Source organism: Tachysurus fulvidraco, chromosome 16 (genome assembly GCF_022655615.1).
Source record: "Tachysurus fulvidraco isolate hzauxx_2018 chromosome 16, HZAU_PFXX_2.0, whole genome shotgun sequence".
Lineage (NCBI taxonomy): Eukaryota > Metazoa > Chordata > Actinopteri > Siluriformes > Bagridae > Tachysurus > Tachysurus fulvidraco.
Window position 1 is genome coordinate 11,227,217 of NC_062533.1, and position 19,430 is coordinate 11,246,646.

At 39.8% G+C, this 19,430-nt stretch overlaps 1 protein-coding gene across 3 annotated transcripts in view; it reads left to right on the plus strand.

Annotated features, from left to right (window-relative positions):
- The first annotated feature begins 34 nt into the window (after positions 1-34).
- nhsl1b (NHS-like 1b) overlaps positions 35-19,430 on the plus strand; it is an 86,944-nt gene continuing 67,548 nt past the window's right edge. The window contains exon 1 of one of the 3 annotated variants that reach the window (XM_047801680.1): positions 35-628. In XM_047801680.1, coding sequence (XP_047657636.1) covers positions 343-628 — 286 coding nt within the window. In that variant the 5' untranslated portion in view covers positions 35-342. The remainder of the gene's footprint in view (positions 629-19,430) is intronic. The other 2 variants (XM_027166345.2, XM_027166348.2) reach the window with 2 other exon arrangements.

Genomic DNA, 19,430 nt, shown 5'->3' on the forward strand with positions numbered 1-19,430 from the left:
TTAAAATATAATGGTAATATGATGTTACCAGCCGGGTTGCCAGATAGGACGCAGTAGTTTTTGGAAAGTAAGCTTTAGACTCCAGTTCCGGGATCTACAGGTGGTTCCTCTGAGTGTGTCCATGTTTTCCCCACACACTATTCTCAGTCTACACACACACACACACACAGACACACACACTCGCTCACTTCTTCCAGCTTTTTTTTCCCTCTTTAATCACGGCATCATTTGAAAATCATGGCGCGAGTCGCACTTCTGTTTCTTTCCGTGGACTTTTTGAGAGCTTAACGAGCTGCTTGTGTATGCAGAGTGAAATCTAGAACCAGTAGCTAGAGAAAAAACATGCCTTTTTACGAAAGGACGGTGGAGCCGCGGCGGATGTGCCGGTTGGAGGTGAAGGACGGAGGTCACGGCACCAAGCTGTTCGGGTCTCTGGATGATGTGAGCTCGCGGGCGCTCGCGCTGCTCCTGCGGCAGCTGAGTGACGTTTCCCGGCACGCCAGCGACATCTTCCTCGGTGTGGAGCTCCAGGCTGCGCTCGTGTCCCAGCGGAGCGCGCGTATCCAACAGCGCCTGGACAGCTTACACACCACTGTGCACCAGCTCAACCCAAAGCAGGTTAAAGTCCGTAAGTGTGCACAGTTTTTACCTTCTCTCGTGTTTCAGAACGTGCATGAACATGCATTACAAGTCTGAGTGTTTTGTCATTGTGTTGACGTTAGGAGCAAATTAAAGCAGCATGACATGGTGTCTGCTCCTTCTACTGAATCTTTATTTATGAGTCTAATAAACAGACAAACTCGTGTCAAACTCATAACACTGTCACCATGAAAAGTCTACAGGCATTGACTTGTTAATACCAGACTGTATTTATTCGTTGTACCTTACATCATATAAAAATCGAGCAAAAGTTCATATTATAACTTTTTTTGCTCAGTATCAGAGGAGTCGCTATGAATCGGTTGTTTTGAACGATTCTTTTAGGTTTTAGGTTCTTATTGTTTTGCTTCTCTATAATTTGTCTGTTTCCCAGCATTTGATTAACATTTACATCTTACTGGAATACATTTTCTGAACGATAAGCAAATGTCACTCCCTGTGTGTGTGTGTGTGTGTGTGCGCGCGTGCGCGCGCGCGCGCGCGCGAATCTAAGCAGTGAATCAGTTCACCTGGAATGTTTCTTTCTGAAGAGTCAGTGAAATGCAGGTCGTTGCTGTTAATGTGTGTAAGGTGTTACGTGTAGAAACACATGGCGAGCTGTGTTTCAGAGCTGAGGTTATGCAAATGTGGTCATTGTGAAGGCAGGATTGATAGATCTGTCACAACGTACCAACCATATGTAACACACAGACACACAGTCACAGATACCCATTTCAACCGTTCAGTCGTTTTTGTCATACACACAAACTGACCTATTTAATTTCTCCTATTAAATAAATTTATAACAGCAATAGCAGTGTGTGTGTGTGTGTGTGTGTGTGTGTGTATATATATATATATATATATATATATATATATATATATATATATATATATATATGTGTGTATGTATATGATATATATATTACATTACATTTACGGCATTTAGCAGACACCCTTATCCAGAGTGACTTACAACTGAGGGTTAAGAGCCTTGCTCAGGGGCCCAGCAGTGGCAGCATGGTGGACCTGGGTTTTGAACCCAAGACCTTCCGATCAGTAGCCCAACACCTTATACACTGAGATACCACATATATATATATAGGATGTGAGGTCTCTATGCGAGGCTACCACAGGGCTTGTTTGGTAATTTGGTTGGGCTACAAAATCCACATTTGGTTCCCCTGCTCATAGACCCCAGAGTCTGGAAGAGTCACCCAGTCAGCATCTCTGCTCTCAGGTGTAATTTATAACAAAGCAAGCCTATCTTGTGTTTCTAAGTCAGTGTACACACATGTTGTGACCTTGAAATCACAGGATCTAACTATCGACTCTAAAATACTGAGCCTAAAACCTTCACACTTTTAAGCAATGGCTTGATAAACATGCACTGACTGTCCAGTTTATTAAGAATACATGTTCACTTATGCACTCATGAAGCTATCTAATCATCTTGCAGCAGCACAATGCAAAAAAAAGCAAGAGCTTCAGTTCTGGATCACTTGAGAACCAGGAAAAAGTGTGATTTCTGTGCCCGATTGTGGCATGGATAATAATACCAGATGGGCTGGTTTTGAGTATTGAAGAAATTACTGGTACGTATAGAATTTCAGGTGCAACAATATGTAGAGTTTACACAAAATTGTATGATCAACAGTTATGTGGGTGGAAACATCTTGTTTGATAAGAGAAGGCAGAGGAAAATGGCCAGATTGGGTTGAGCTGTCAGGAAGACCATAGAAGAAGACAACCATGGTGGGTTCTGCTCCTGTCAGCCAAGAACAAGGGTCTGTGGCTGTCATGGGCTCGAGTTTCATGTCTGATCTGAACATTAACTGAAGCTCTTGACCCTTTTATGCATGCTATTTTGCACTATGTTGCTGCCACGTGATTGGCTGATAAGTGTACATGCATTAAAGAGGATGTGTGTAAAGAGAGCTATCAGATGGATATATGACGCATGTTCATAACATATTTATAACATTAAAACGGCAAGTCATATAATTTCAAGGTCTTGTCTTGTGTGATGCATGTTTTGCCTGTTTTTGGTCACTGTGTTGGAAACACTGACCCCCTTGTAGTTTGTTTTCTTTAAACCTGTCTTTCTGGATTCGCAATGTTTTATTGAATTTAGTGGGTCAGCTGGTGAACATGGGCTTAAAGTTAAGAGGAGGTCATGCTATGGCAAATAAATTATAAGAGATTAAATAAATCAACCAGTTAAAGCTCTGTGTTGTTGTTTGGAGGATTACGGTTCAAGCCCCTGCACTACCAGGCTGAAACTGTCGGGCCCTTGAGTGAGGCCCTTAACCATCTCTGTGCTCTAAACCCCACTTTCCAAAGTTGGGATATGTGAAGAAAGAATTTTACTGTGCTGTAATGTATATGTGACAAAATGAAGGCTTCTGTAATATTTTACTCTGTCACAATTTTTACTTTGCTAACAATCTGGTTAATTGAGAAACCGTTTACAAGTCACGATTTTTTATTTTATAACGTAAACACTGGCTGTTTGCAGGCTTTCAAGTGTTTAAATCTTGTTCATATCATACAGAGGGGGTCAGTACACCAGAACTAGACATATGCATTTACATGAGTTTAAGGACGAGACCGTGGACATGTTCATCTTCTGATCTTTTTCATAAATGAGCTGCTTTGTTGCATGTGGAAGCTGTAAGTCACATATCAACCTCAAGGCCCTCAAGGCACGATTCTTTTTCCTGTTCTCTCTCAGAGTCTGGGATATCAGAGTTAATCAACAGAATAGATTATAATATCATAAATAAACAAATAAAATAAAAAAAGGCAACAGGCAATAGAGTTTGACATCTCTGCAGTAGATGATAAATAACAAGCTTGCATTAACAGTATAGTGGATGTTCAAGCCCAAGGCTATAGTCTGACTCCTGTTTGCATGACAAACAAGATCAAATATCATTTGCTTTTTTCTTATATAACATTAATGCCGAGCCAGCGTTATTAATGGCAGAGGCATCCACAACACTCCTGCTGGCATCGAGTTTGACTTGTTTCTGGAATAAATCTGTAAAGGCTATGACATTACTGATATCGAGTCTCTGCAACATCATGAGCTCCTGTTTTGTACTATTGACATCACAAGTGAGAGAAAAGGAGAGGCGTGTGAGGGAACAGCTGTTCGTCGTAGCAGGTATAATGTAAGTCATAACAGGAAGTAACTTGTCTCATAATTATTAATGATTAAAACATGTCATTCAGTGCTGAATAAAAAAATTATTGTCAAATCTCGGTGGTATAAAAGAAAAACGTTTCAGGGTGGACAGAACCTCCTCTGTTTGTCAGGCTGCATCACACCACTCACAGAGGGTCACACGTGTGTCCTTCTTTACTTATTGTGCCGAGAATCAAATTAATATAAATTAAAACACAGTAGTCTACTTCTGAACTTCTGATAGCATAAATAGCTCAAGTGTTTACTGAGTATGGAAATTCTTTTTTAACTTCACTCTGCCTGCGTGTATGACAAAAACCACATGCTTGTAACACCAGTGTCTCAAGGGCAAAGCTGCCTACTGAGACTTAATATCAATCACATGTAAAAGGAGTTTAACTGGCTGTAATTCAGACCTCTTAATTCACACAAAGGGTTTTATTGGGGAATTTAGTGCCACTATACACACACACACACACACACACACACACACACACACACACACACACACACACACACACACAGTAATCAGAGGCTTTCCTCTCTTTATCCTTTAGATAGGTGTGTTTAGATAGGTTTGCCACCACTCCTGCTTTAACACCCAGTCTCCTGATATATCCACTGTCTGGTTTTCTCTAGTCATCTAGAAAGATCTGGGTGACATTAAAGCACCAGCAGCACCACCCACATTAGACCACCAGTGTTTTCCCAACTCACTGATCTGCACTGTGTGTAAATTATAGCACCAGCACACAGCCAGTGTGTTTAGACTCTCTACCACATTGTTCTTTGCCTTTCTTCTTAATTATGTGTTTCATTACAAGCTCCTGTGGTCACACGATTACTTGGTTTGCTTGAGTGACTATAGGGCAAGTTACTGTTGTTAGTGACACTGCCATGTTTTAACCACACACACATACACACACACACACACACACACACACACACACACACACACACACACAAACATATTATAGCACTATGTAGATGAACCACGCTACCTCTGAACCAAACTAGAGCATGATTATTATATTATATACTACTTTTTTACTCTGAGAGACATATTTTTTATTTCAGTTTAAATATTGTGGCATGTACTGACCTTAAGTAAGGAATAAAGCAGTTTTTGGATATTTTTTATTTCAGTTTAAATATTGTGGCATGTACTGACCTTAAGTAAGGAATAAAGCATATTTTCCAGCTCTATCCATCTATTTTATATTAACTAAAACAGTGTGGATGATTCAAAGCATAAACAAAACCAAAATAAACACAAAATTATAATTATAAAATTATAAAGCAGCTATAAACATTTTTAATTTATTTATTTATTGAAGCCATGTTACAAACCGCAAATTTGTCCATTCTGAAGAAAACAACCAAAAAAATACATTTAATTCTGACCATTACAAAGCACTGAAACTCGACTCTTTCTGTAAATGTTAAAGGGAGGCTGTGCCAGGCGATTACAATGAGCACATTTATATAAACCTGTGATCCGTCACGCAGCTGATCTGAACACCATCGAAGCAAATCCGATTTGAGAAGTCAGTAGCGGTGTGGTATAATTCATAATATAGAAACAAATTCTGCGTAAAGGACAGGTTATGCACCTGACATTTAAATAGAAATTGGTCCGAAATAAACCGCACAAACGATGTTCAAAATAAAAACACAGGGATAGTATAATTTCTAGAATGATAGAATAATTTTTCTGCACTAAAAAAACAACAGGAAATTGGAAATAATGCCAGTGAAGTCTTGAATCTACAAATGAAATGGGGGGAAGAGAGCTGAAAACATCGATGCCTCAAGTCCATCACACTGTATATACTGTATGTACTTCAGTTTATTCCCTGAATTGTTTCATTCTATTATCCTAACGTTAAATAGATATGTCAAGTGGTGTTTTCTTTAAGATTGTATTTCCAAAATTACAGTCTTCACAATCAAAGCATACGAACAGCAACGTTTCACAAAATCTAGAGTGCACCGTGACCTGTTTCTCTCCAACCAACATAAACCAGTTCTGTCTGAGGAGTTAAATTGATTACACACACACACACACACACACACACACACACACACACAAAACACCACAAAACAATCAGCAGCCCAGTAAACGGCCCAGATACATGATGAAATCTCCTTCTGAGTGGAGTGTTCAGTTCGTCTGCATACAGCAGTCAAAACTCAGGGAGCATTTTGCATCATGATGTCAGAGGTGTTCACCACTACAAGCGTGAAAAGCAAGGTACACAAGCACAACACTCGAGTAATACACAAACACGAACAGTGTACGTGTATGTTCTGCTATACCTGTGCTTAAAACACACACATTTATGTTGTTGTTTTTGCTTTTCTATGTTTGTAAGCCTACCTCCTCATTAAGAACACGCGTGTTTGTCCTTTTTAGTCGTACCTAGGCTACCATACTGCAACCCTTATGTTGCTTACAGAGAAGGTTTACCAAAGGTAGTGCTATAGAAATACAATATCAGCACAACAGAAGAGTGATTTGTCAGCCTTTTTCCAGAAAACGGGTAATTTTTAAAAAAAATTTACAATCAAATATTTTACCTTTAATAGGTTGAGCTACTTTAGACGGCTTCATGCTAGGGCTACTATTAGATAAAGAAAATAAATAATGTAGAAATGCCTCAGACTTATTTTAAACGCTTTAATTTAAGTTCATTGTCCACACTCAAAAAAACTTTCTGGCTCTGTCTCCTGCCTCCATTGATTGGAGCCAGTCACAGCCAACGTTCCAGACATTACCACCTGATTTGGAAATATGGCGATATTGAGAAACCGTATTATATTCTGCAGAAATGTTACACACGGGAGATTTGTGCCAAGGAAAGATTTAGGACAACTGTATTAGTTGCCTTTGTAAATTTGCTCAACTGTAGTTAATACAGCAGTTGAGAAACAGTATTAGATAAATTCTACACCTCCTGGTGTGATGCTGGCTCGCTGCGTTCTGGGTTTACTTTTACCACCCCAGAGTTAAGTATTGTGCAATAATGGTGCAAAAGCTGTCACTTTTGAAATCGATTACTATTTTCATTCATTAAAGACTGACGCATTGCTCTTTTTTATTTCGTTTCTTGTTACATGTTATGTTGTGGAATGTCAGCGAAACCATCATCCCAGGATGTTCTTTCAGTTTTGACTGAAGTTAATAAGCAAAAAAAACAAAAAAAAAAAACAATCTTGGAGTTTATAGACAAATAGAGATTGTACCAGGTCCAGTTTTGTTTCGTGTCATAAAGATTTTGGAGATTGAGATGATGCAAAAAACCCTGTGAGGATCCTGAGACATCTAGAGATGTACCAGCTCCAGCTAGATTCCACTTCATGGAGATTTCGGACATTCTAAGAGGAGATGGCAACTATATATGGTTTGTGAGGACAACAACCTCCTCAGACTGTATATTTATAATCACAACCCTTCAGTGTTACCCGAATGAGGATGAGGTTCCCTTTTGAGTCTGGTTCATCTTAAGGTTTCTTCCTTTTCCATTTAAGAAAGTTTTTCCTCGGCTCAGTCTTGCTCAATGGGGGTAAATACAAACACATTTAAATATAAGTCTAATATTCATTTTTGTATTATATTAATTTCTGTATATTATAACAATTTTGCTTTATGTTCTGTAAAGCTGCTTTGAGACAATGTCCATTATTAAAAAGCGCTATACCAATAAATTTGAATAAAATTGAATTGAAGTTTGTTCCTGAGAAACATTAGCAATATATCGGTTTTTGTTATAAAGTATCTAACTCAATTTTAATCCTTTTATTATTAGTCTGAGATTATGTGAAGGGTCTACCGTACAAGTTTTACAACCTCAGATAGAAACGCTATCATATTAGAACAAGTGGATTTAAGATAAACCTGAGATTTGCCTTGCAGCCTGAGCTGCTGCCAGAGATGTGCTGTGAACCTTCTGGTCAGTCAGGTATGACGATCAGAGAACAGATCAATGGTACAGATGAAACTAATACATGTAACGTCTTTACCATTTATCCATAATCCAGTTCATCAGTCTGATCATTAGGATGCTGTGTGTTCAGGACGAATATGTAGCCTGCTCGAGGGTTTGTAAAGTAATTAGTACACTCTGCAAACTTGATATGGTGTTTTATTTTTATTTTGTGTCTTATATATTTTTATTACCACAGCGTGAACACAAACCCACCGCTACTTTCTCCAGTCTGTGCTTCTGATGCTGGGAAACAGGCGAGTGTGCCACGAGCTCTTAGTGGAAGTCAAGAGCTGCCAGCACAGCCTGAAGGGAATGAGACAAAACAGAATAATTACCATCTGTGGAAGAAGGTCTCTGAAAGCTTGCTGGATCATATATGGATCTAGAGGAGAAGGTGGAGTCCACTAGGTGTTTACAACCAAGTCTTAAACCTGCTCCTGGAGGAGTCCTACCCTGAAACATTTTCTCTGCTCCATCACACCTACAGCAATGCTGGAGAGGACTGTTAATTAGCTAATAGTAAACAGATGTGATTGAGATACTGTAGGAAACCACCCAACAATGTGTAAGGTGTGTTTCATCAGAGCTAAGATTTGGAAACACTGGAATTACGGCTGATGAGGGTGTGATACATTTTCCCTAAAATTCATTTGTATTCACTACACTATGAAGTAAGATCTACAACTGAGCTTTGTACGCTCTAAAAAGTCTGAATAATTTTGCTTTTGCTAGATTTGAGTGATGCAGTTACACTGAGCCTTACACGTGTGACTATAGTGAGTGTAATGTTCTATGCGGTTTAAATAAGAGTCTCGTCTTACAATGATTTGGAAGAGTTTCAACTAAAACTAGTGTTTCTGATGTTCGCTTGACCGGAATGCAGCAGTAATGTTGTGACTTTGTCCTGAGCAGGTTAAGCTCTTTGTGGTGATTCACAGACATTTAAAGATGTCGTCATTCATTCAGGGGTCAACATCAGGAAATGCTAGGCACAATAGGATGAGAGAAAGAGAGAGAGAAAAGCTTTATTGTGAAATAATGGGTTGTGTCTCGTTTCACCAGAGCTGCTGTGATTAGCAGGAACGGTCCTGCCTGTGTGCACAGGTGGGGCTGCGTGCCCTGGTGTAGGTGGAGGGTGTAGGTGCGGATGTGGAGCGTCGGCTATTGTTTGTGGTCACGATGCCGGACTTTGCCTCCTTTTCCTCGTTTCTGGAGAACAGGCAAACCTGGACGAGGGATTGGCTGAAGTAGACGAGGCCAACAGACCTGTACAGTAGTGATGTATGCCGTTTATGCACCTGTGTACATGAGTATGTGCTTTCAGTCAGTTTTGGAAGCTGCCTTTATAGTATGATGACTTTGATGAAGTCTCTCTTTGGACTCAACATAGATGTGAACCCAATCCTTCTGTTCCTGTGTGTCTCTGTGTGTGTCTCTGTGTGTGCCTCTGTGTGTGTCTCTGTGTGTGCGTGCGTCTTTCTGCGTGTCTGTGTGCGTGCGTCTCTGTGTGTGCCTCCTTGTGTGCCTCTGTGTGTCTCTGTGTGCGTGCGTCACTGTTCTCCATCCATCAGTCACTGTAAGGTGCTCAGAAACAAACACTGCTGCTACATGTGACCCGCTCGTACCACTGGTGCTCATGTAGTGGTCTAGTTGTGCCTTGAGTAAGGAATAACACATAAGCGGACCTGCTGTGAGTGGTGTGATACACAGACAGTCCAGTGATTTTCCTAAAACAGTGCAGATTAAAGTGTGTTATTCATCTTTAGCCCAGCAGTTTGCATTTTTAGTGCTTTACAGTTTGACTGATAGCGGAAAGAGTGACAAGGGAGTTCATGTTCTTATCTGCAGTACAGCAACGATAAACAGACCTTGTATACTCTATAACTGTGTACATGACATGTGTATCTGGAATCTTCTTAATCCTCTCTCTCTCTCTCTCTCTCTCTCTCTCTCTCTTTCTCTCTCTCTCTTACTCACACTCTCTCTCACTCACTCACTCACTCACTCACTCACTCTCACAGTCTCTTTCTCACTATTGCCCTCTCTCTCTATCTCTAATGATTGTACATCTTACCTTTTTGTTTTACTTTGTTAAACATCAACAAGTTTATTTTAAATCTGATCTCAGGTTATTATGAGTCTTCAGTTTTGTGGAGATTTCACTATAGAACTCTCCGTGTGGATTGTTGAGATGTTTCTGTAGCTGAAGCCATAACGTAACAGAAATTAATATAAACGTATCAGTCCTGTTACACCGGGACTGTCAAAGATAACACACACTTCACATCAGATTTGCAAATTCAGCCAAGCTGTGGATGTGACTTATACGTATATACACACATATATGCTCTGATCAGCTCTGCGGATAACATCCAACTTCATCATCAGTTCTACTTTGTGATGTAAGGAGGTTAGACGTCTGTTTGCTTTGCCTTTTCTCCTGCCCACGCGTATCCACCCTGTGTGTTAGTTCAGCTTGGCTTTTGTGCTCTGGGTCTAGATCTGTTGCTGATGGGCAAATCCAGAAGCTATTGTGTTTGAGGACACATCTCTCTGCCTAATGCATTAACTCAAACAGTTCAGCGTACACAGACCTACACAGGCACCTGCTTCTGTAACGCATGAAAACTTACTAAACACCAAACCTGTCACGTACGCCGGAAACCTCTCACCTCTCACCACGGCTGGTCCACATCTTTTAATAATTGCTGATCGGTAGCTTGTAATTAGATAGCAGTTTGTCTGTTGGCTAACAGAAATCCATTGTTTAGACTCTGACACTTTATTTGTTTGACCTTGTTCGGATTCAGAAAGCATTTCCTGAGCTTCCCTCTTCAATCCTGACAGCTATTCAGCGAGCCTCGGCCTCTCCCTGTTCACGTCGGAAGCCGCTCACATCCGTCTTGTGTGTGTCACGTTGTGGCCGGCTGGAGTGTGTTTTGGATTAAGAGGTAAAACAGAGTCCTTTTATGCTGAGGTCAGAGGGGAAGAGCGAGCCATCTTGAAAATGCAGAAGAACTTGTTTTCTCATCTCTCGTTATTCATGATAGAATAATCTACCTTATTGTGCACTGGTATTTAAAAAGGGCATGATAGTAACAGCACGGTACGAACAGGGTTTTAATTTTCCCTCCTCTAAATATATCAAATGACCATAAAACTGCTGATTATTAATAACTAAATACCATGAAAATCTGTACCGTTTTTATTAGCCCTTGTTGCTAAGTCAGTTATCAACAACTGAATCTATTAGCATGTTTAAACACTCCTAAATCATTCAGATATATAATGAAAAATAAGCTAACAATTGTTGGCTAATTCATTTAATTCTTCTTCTTTGCTGTCTCACTTCTGAGACCTGGCTGTTTACCTGTCAGCTACAATCCTGACGCTGACACATACAAGTTTTCTCGTTTCATTTACTGTTTTTTGACTGAAATTGTGTTTGTGTTTGTTGTAAATCATCCTAATTTGCAGATGCATATTTTTATGTTTTTATTATAGCATAATATAGCATTACTCACAAATCTTAATTATTATCTGAGAGAATTCGTGTAATACAAGGTTTATTTTTGGTGCTTTTTAAACCCCAGTAATGCTCAGAACAGAACCAGCAACGGTCCAAAAAGTGAAATTAACACAAGGGTGTTATTTATATGCAATGATTGAGATTCTAAATATTTGAGTTAGTAGATTTTTTTAAAACACTGTATGGAAATGAGTTGAAATCACATCTGCAGTTGCAAGATAAGTCTGAAGTTTATTTTATCTGCAGTAAAGTCTTCCTCAGTTGCATCAGTTTTGACTTGAACAGTTGAATGTCTCAGTGTCTCAGTAGCTGTGAATTACTCTGACAAGAAATAATGTGTTTAAAGTGTGTGTGTGTGTGTGTGTGTGTGTGTGTGTGTAGTCATGCAGTATGCCGTATACAAGTATGATATTTTGAACTGCCAGCACATGCTATATAATGCACATACTGTGACACATGTGACACACCTCGAAAGTAATATTTCTCCCTCCGTGGCGACTCTTTGAGGGTGTGTGATTGTTGGACAGCAGGTGAAGCAGGCTCGTCTTACACCAGCACAAAGCTTGTGTATTGAGGCCATGTGGCTGCGCCTCACTGCTCTGATCCTCACCGCTGCCATACTCAGTAAAAATAAACCAGGGATTTCCAGCACATCTGTCACTCGGAGACTCTTATTGTTTCTCCTCATCCCTTCACCTCCCACAGCCAGTCTTGCTTCCACTTCCTGTTTCCTTTCTTAAAACCTCAGTGAGTAAGTGCTGAATGTGGAGATTTCCTTTTATCACTTAAGTTGCTTTTTAGGGGTGGTTTATTTTTAGAGAAACTCCGAATGTATGTTTATCTCTGTTTCTCCTCTGTTTTTTGTCAATGTGTTGGTATATATGTATGTATATACAGTTGTATGTTCAGTTCAATTCAATTTATTTGTATAGCGCTTTTAACAATTCATTGTCACAAAGCAGCTTTACAGAAGTATAGAAAAAGAAGAAAAAAATATATAATAATAATAATAAGAAGAAGTAAATAAATGAATACACACATTTAATGTTTAAAATTAATGTTTAAAATATTAATTGAATATTTGAAATACTATATATCTCTAAGATGTATCGTTAATGAGAAAGCCGGAGGCAACAGTGGCAAATAAAAACTCCCTGAGAAGATATGAGGAAGAAACCTTGAGAGGAACCAGGCTCAGAAGAGAACCTCATCCTCATTTGGGTGACAGTGGACTTGAAATAAATGTAAATAATGTTATTTCTACAACAGTTAATAATAGGGCAACGGAGAGCTCCTGAGGAACTAAAGGGTCAGTGCAAATTCTGAGAATTCTCACAGACCTGACACTAACTTCTTCCTGCCAAAGTCTTCAAATGATTGCTGATAAAGACCGGACCTTACAGCTAACTGATGGGTGTACTACAGGTGGGAACTGAACTCAGTGGTTGAGGTGTTGGACTACTAATTAGAAGGCTATGAATTCAAATCCCAGGACTACCAAGCTGCCACTGCTGGGCCCTTGAGCAAGGCCCTTAACCTTCATTTGCTGTTGTATCATTTAAAAATGGAAGTCGCTCTGGATAGAGGCGTCTGCCAAATTTCGTAACTGTAAGTGTCCGGGTCTTTATGTTTACATCAAGTATCAGGAAGGGGAAAATGTCAGATTTCAGAGAACGGAATGCTTTGTTGATGAGAGAAGTCAGTCAGGCTGGTCCGAGCTGACAGGGAGGCTACTCAAACTCACAATCACTCTCTACAGCCATGGTCAAAAGAAATCTAGTATGATGATCTCAGAATCTAGTATGAAGCCATGGACCCAACCTGCCTTGTGTCAACAGTTCAGACGGGTTGTGGTGTGAGGAATGCTCAGACAATGGGGTGAGGAATGCTTTCTTGACACACATTGGGGCTCTTAAATCCCGAGTAAGCATTGTTCGAATGCCACAGCCTGTCAGAGAAATGTTACTGACCCATGTGTGTTCCTGCAGCATGACTGTTTGCTTTACAAGCATAGTAAATGCACTGCAAGCCTTAATGCTCTTAGCCTTTATGTGTTTATTACACAGTGTGATTACAACTAAACCAGACAGAGTAACAGACCGAAGCTAATGATCTGCAAAGAGAATAGCAAAACACAGGGTTAAACAATAAGCATGAGGTCTTTAGTGTTTAAGGAGCAATCTCCAAGTTCAAGATCAGCACTAGCTGGGTGAATGTATACACGGGGAGTCGAGCGAGCATCACTGTGTGCTGATGGGAAATGAAACGTGCTACTGGAGAAATACACTGAACAAACAAACAGAAATCACAGAATCATCTGCCTCATCGGTTCTATAATGCCGGTTTGTCAGTTTGTTGATAACTTTTTATTTTTTGTATTTATTTTATTTATTTTTTACTTTACTGTTGCTGGAGAAAGAACCTCAACAGAATTAAAGCCTCAGCAGTTTGTAGGTGTTCTGCAGTTTCTTGTTTGAGGCACTTGTTGTTTTTAAATGTGCAGTTGAAAGTGTTAGTTGAAAGTGATTCGTTATGCTTTAGACTGGGAAAGAAAACACTGAACCACAGCAGGTTAATGGCCACACACACACACACACACACACACACACACACACACACACACACACACACAAAGAGAGAGAGAGTAGAAACCAAATGTTGTTCTTGCAAGGGATTATAATTCTTGTATATATTCTTATATACATATGTGTGTGTGTGTGTGTGTGTGTGTGTGTGTGTGTGTGTGTGTGTGTGTGTGTGTGTGTGTGTGTGTGTGTGTGTGTGTGTAACATTTTATTTTTCTGCATCAGTAACAGCTCCCATTATTTATTTGGATAACCGATCAATTTCCTTCTGATTTGCTGAAAAAAATTTAATACCATAAACATTTTTTAAATAAAATTTCCTAAAGTATTTTTTATCTGTTAATTCCATTCCTGTTTAATTAAATCTTTATATCTTATTTGAATTTAAACCCTAGATTCTAATCAGAATCAAATTCAAAATCCAAGCAAGCTGGTTGTATAAAACACTGAGGCTGAACTCTTTTTGCTCAGCTTTTGAACGAGGCGAATCTTTTTGTGGAATCAACTCCAAAGCTTTGGTCTTGACTTTTAGTTTTCAAAGACTGGAATCAATGAATTGACTCTTTGGAATCAACTTGATGAATCGCCACACATCACTGAAACACAAGTCACATACACAATCATACACAGTATGACATGTAGTAGAAAGTGTTTTTTTTTGTTTTGTTTTTTTTTAAGACTGTCCTTAGTATAAAAATAAAGCTAATTATCACTAAGGTAAAAAAAAAATAAAGTAAAAATAGAATAAATAGGGAAATTATGGTTGAAATTTGCAGCAGAAAAATAAACACATAAATAGAGAAGGTAGTATCTGAATAAAGTGATTGGGTCTGAATATGGTACAGTGATGTGTATGAAGAGCAAAAATATGCAAGTAGCAGTGTACAACTGTGCTAATGGCTGAGGTAGCGGGTGTTATGGCAGAATAGTCCAGAAAAGGTCCAGGCTCTAGGTGTTGTCCTGGTTGAGGGCATTGCTTTGCATTAGAGGTTTTCACTGCCATGACATGGATTAGCTTTCGTCATATTTTTGTTTGCGGTCCCGCTTCCACATTGTGTACATGGAGTTTGCATGTTCTTCCCCTGCCTCGGGGGTTTCCTCAGGGTACTCCAGTTTGCTCTGTCAGTTCAAAGACATGTACTGTAGACTGATTGACCTCTAAATTGTCCATACTGCATGAATGTGTGTGTAGGTTTGCACGATCGTGCCTTGTGATGGTTTGGCACATTGTCCCCGGTGTCTCCACCTTGTGCCCCAAGTTCCGTGGGAAAAACTTTAAGTTCCTGGTGTAGGATAAATGGTACAGAAAACGGGTGGAGGAAGTGAGAGTGCACCACATATATACTGCTTCACAAGAAACTAATCAATAACTTTTTTTTAATTGAATTTTATTGATTAATTGTAGCAGCCTTAGATAAAGTTAATAACGGTGTAAGTGTCCTATTTATTTATTTGTTTGTTTGTTTGTTTGTTTGTTTAAAAAAAAACATTTCTCCACACACAAAAAAAAAAAAGCAGCCAGGTAATAAAAGTGCTCTATGTGCTTTCTAGCGAGCAGTTTGTGTTGAACTGGCAACATGAACATGTACTACACTAGTTTATCACTACATGAGTTTAAAGCAGGACCAAAGTAACAGTCTAGCTACAGCTAATTCATAAGGGAAATCATAACAGAAAAGGTGAGTAACACCACAGAGTTTTTTTCTTACACTCTTTCTTTACTCCCACTGCTGACACACACACACACACACACACACACACACACACACACACACACACACACACACACATACTTCCTTCACAGCTGTGCTAGCGCTCCTAGATACTGTTCTCCAAGAGGATGTTTTTCAGGAAGGATAGTTATTGTGGAAACTTGGTCTTGCCAAAAAAAATCATATTGTACAAAATCCTCTCCTCATATCTACTGGTTATGCAGAACATTGAGTGTGGGTGGCCAGATCTATGTATTTTCTGATTCTGAGGTTATGAGCAGTGTAATAAGGGTGTCATTAAAGGCTCTAATATTTGTCTGTTCTTCCAGACCTTGTTTAGTCCTGTGGGATTACAGAGCACTAAAAATAAGAAGCTGTGTTTCTCCAGCTCATGCTCTTACTGACGTTTTTTTTTGCTTGCGTGTTTCTGGGTTGTTTTACTGCAGGGTTATTGACACTGCTGGAGCAGCTGTGTGTGGATTGTCAAGGGGGAGTAGACAGGAATTTGAGTCTGATAACTATATACCTATGTATATATAGCCTACACGTCTGTGTAAGCCAGTGCAGTCTTGGTTCAGAAACGTTCGACTTCACGGTGTTATGAATAAATCAGCCTGCTCTTCAGAGTGAGGTTTTGACAATGACCCTTCCACGTATTTCTCTACTTACACAGGCTGTGTTATAAGAACTGCTTTTATAGAGGCCAGTCTTTTAGCCACAGGGCAAGTGTCCATTCCATCCATCTTCTTCTGTTTAAATGAACACACAGCATTTTGTCCTGAGCATACAGAGAGTGGTGTGTGTGTCTGCACCACAACAGAGGAATTCACTAAACAGACCGGAGCAGAACGCAGACGCAGTGATCCTTCTAGGGAATATGATGCACAGCGATCCTCATTTTTACGACAGACTGTGATTCAGTCATACCAATATGCAGCATTTAATGTGGGTATAAGGTTATGTTTTCAGATCTTCTGCCTTAGTGACTGATGTGTGAGGCAGTTCACACACACACAAACACACACATGCACACACTGGACAGAGGAATTACTCACACCAATTTTTTTTTTAACACATTTATCTTAGAGAAAAAGCTTCATACTGCTTACATTTATACAACACATCTATATTGCCATCATAAGGACAGTTGTCACGTTCTATTTGTAAGCAACAGTGCTTGTAATTTCCCTACTTGTGATTGGTCGAAAGCGTTGATGCATTTTTCTGTACCAGCACAACAGAGACAGTGTTTGTGACTGCAAGGGAAATCAACACACGTCCTCCAAAAGATCCTTACGAATTATTAGCATATTATCTAACAGGTAAATTTGTGTACGCGTGTGCATTTGTGTGTGTATTTTTTTTTTTGTTTAAGGTGGTGCAAATTTCCTTTTATCCTCTTCCTCTATCCTCTTTCATTCCCTGACTTCCTGCTTCTTATTTTCACAGAGGAGATTAAGTTTGGGAAAATAAACAGAGTTATTATCAAGCTGAGTACCAATTTTACGATAAGGAAGCAGTAATATAGGTGCTGTGGTTTTATGCATGAAACGCTGTCTTTATTAGCTTGTGTAACACAGAACAGCAGCTTTCTGGGTCAGATGTACAGCTGCACACGGCTCATATAAAGCGTGTGAAGAGTGAAGTTAAGAGTGCTTTAAAAATCTGTTCCAGATCTCTGCTTCTGCCCAACCTCACACACCCCTCTGTGCACGTTAGAGCCAGGTTTGTATTTGCCAGTCAAACACTGCAAGTGTGAATAGATTCTTGTGTGGGTGTGGGTGTGGGTGAGTTGTGATGGGGGGTGTTTTCTGGAGGAAGAAGCATGCATATCTGCTTGAAAAATGCATATTTTTATTTATTGATATATTGATTTATTTATTTTTACTCTGCGCTTCTTTTTACTGTTTGTTCATATCTTTGAGCTTATTTACAGAGTTGGGGCTGGTTTTATTACTGTATGTAGAAACAGGTCTACTGCCTAAATGTATGTTACACACAGTATGTATTACAAATCATACACTTATTTACGTAAAAATTTTGAGTCACGGTGTATATACTCGTCCCATTCAGGGTGTATTTCCCAGTTTTACCTCCGTGTTCAGGATCCACCGTGGCCCTGACCAGGACAAAGAGGTTACTGAGGATATATGAAATGAATGATAAAATCTAATGGAACACCTTCCCAGAAGAGTAGAAATAACCGCAAATGACGACTAAACCTGGAAAGAAATGTTCAAACAACACATATGGCTGTTATGGTCAGGTGTCTGCAAACTTTTTGTTATATTGTGTGTAACATGTTGATGATAGCTTTCACTTTTCTGACTGACTAGTATATGTTCCAGGCTTCAGGCTATGATTGAACAGTGAGTGCGGTTTCGGTACACCTTACTGTTTGTGTGTGTGTGTGTGTGTGTGTGTGTGTGTGTGTGTGTGTGTGTGTGTGTGTGTGTGTGTGTGTGTGTGTGTGTGTGTGTGTGTATATATATATGTGCGTGTGTGTGTATGGGTGTTGAGGTCACTACTAGTGTTTCCCGACTGTGACTGGAGTTTAAATAGGGAGTTGAAGACAGATCTCATGTTTCGGTTGAGTTCATCTCTACAGGATGTCTTTTAGGCAGCGTTTAGCTTTGTGTGTGTGTGTGTGTGTGTGTGTGTGTGTGTGTGTGTGTGTGTGTGTGTGTGTGTGTGTGTGTGTGTGTGTGTCTGTTCTATTCTTGTTTTATTTTTATTTTTGCTCTAAAACTCTGTATTCTCTACAGTCTATATTTTTAGGAATAGGATTGGCATTTGTTAACAAACTGACATACTGAGAAAACAATGTATCTGAGAGCAGTGGAAAGATTTTGATGGGAGGAGAGGAGTTTATGATGAACACTCACTAACGACATAACAGAATGTGTTAATTGGCCTAGGGAGTGGGAATGGGAGGGGGTTACCAGAAGCAGCTGCTTATTTTTTTTGTATTCTGCAGAATCCTGGGGCCTCAGCACATCAGAGTGTCCTTTCCTCTCATTTTCTTTTTCTTCCTTTTCTCCATTCCTTCGTCCAACCCCCACTCACCCCAGGCCATATGGGGACACACCCAGGTGGCCTTTCATGTGGTGCGTTTTCTCTCTCCGGTAGAGATGCCTTTATGGACACACACATAGCCACATCCACACCATGATGGAAAGATGCACCTCTGGCTTGGAGAACTTCCACATGTTTCACAGAGTGGCACCAGGAGCCCATCAGTGATGCTAATTAAAACAAAGGTGCAACTGTCTGCATACACCAAAAGCCCATTTCCTCGAATGAACACCTTCCAGCACTATCCATGACCACATACAGTAGCTGGCCCATAGTCTGTTTTAGCTGAGGCTGAAGAAACACAGGCTGGAAAGGCCAGAAAGAGGACAAAAGCTTTGTCAGCTCGGCTTGGTGCATCTGGATGACGAGGGGAAACCAGAAGAACCACGAAACAGCCTGTTTTCATCTCCATTTTTGTCTTTGGGATTGATCTGTAGACTGGAGTGTGACACTCCCTCAGTAATCATGCTCTCCCAAATGGGCTTGGTTTCACTTTGTTCCCAGACTTGCATTGGTTTTAGTCTGTTTTCATATCTACTGTGCTGAAAAGTGCTATAAATACATCTTTATTTAAAGCCATGCAAGTGTGTGAGATATATTGGGAGTTAGGAGCCAGGCCTTAGTTTAGCGCCAGGGTGGTGGACCAAGATGTTGTAAATGTGCTTAAATCATACGATAAATAAAACGCCTTGTCCAAAAAATTCTTGCAAA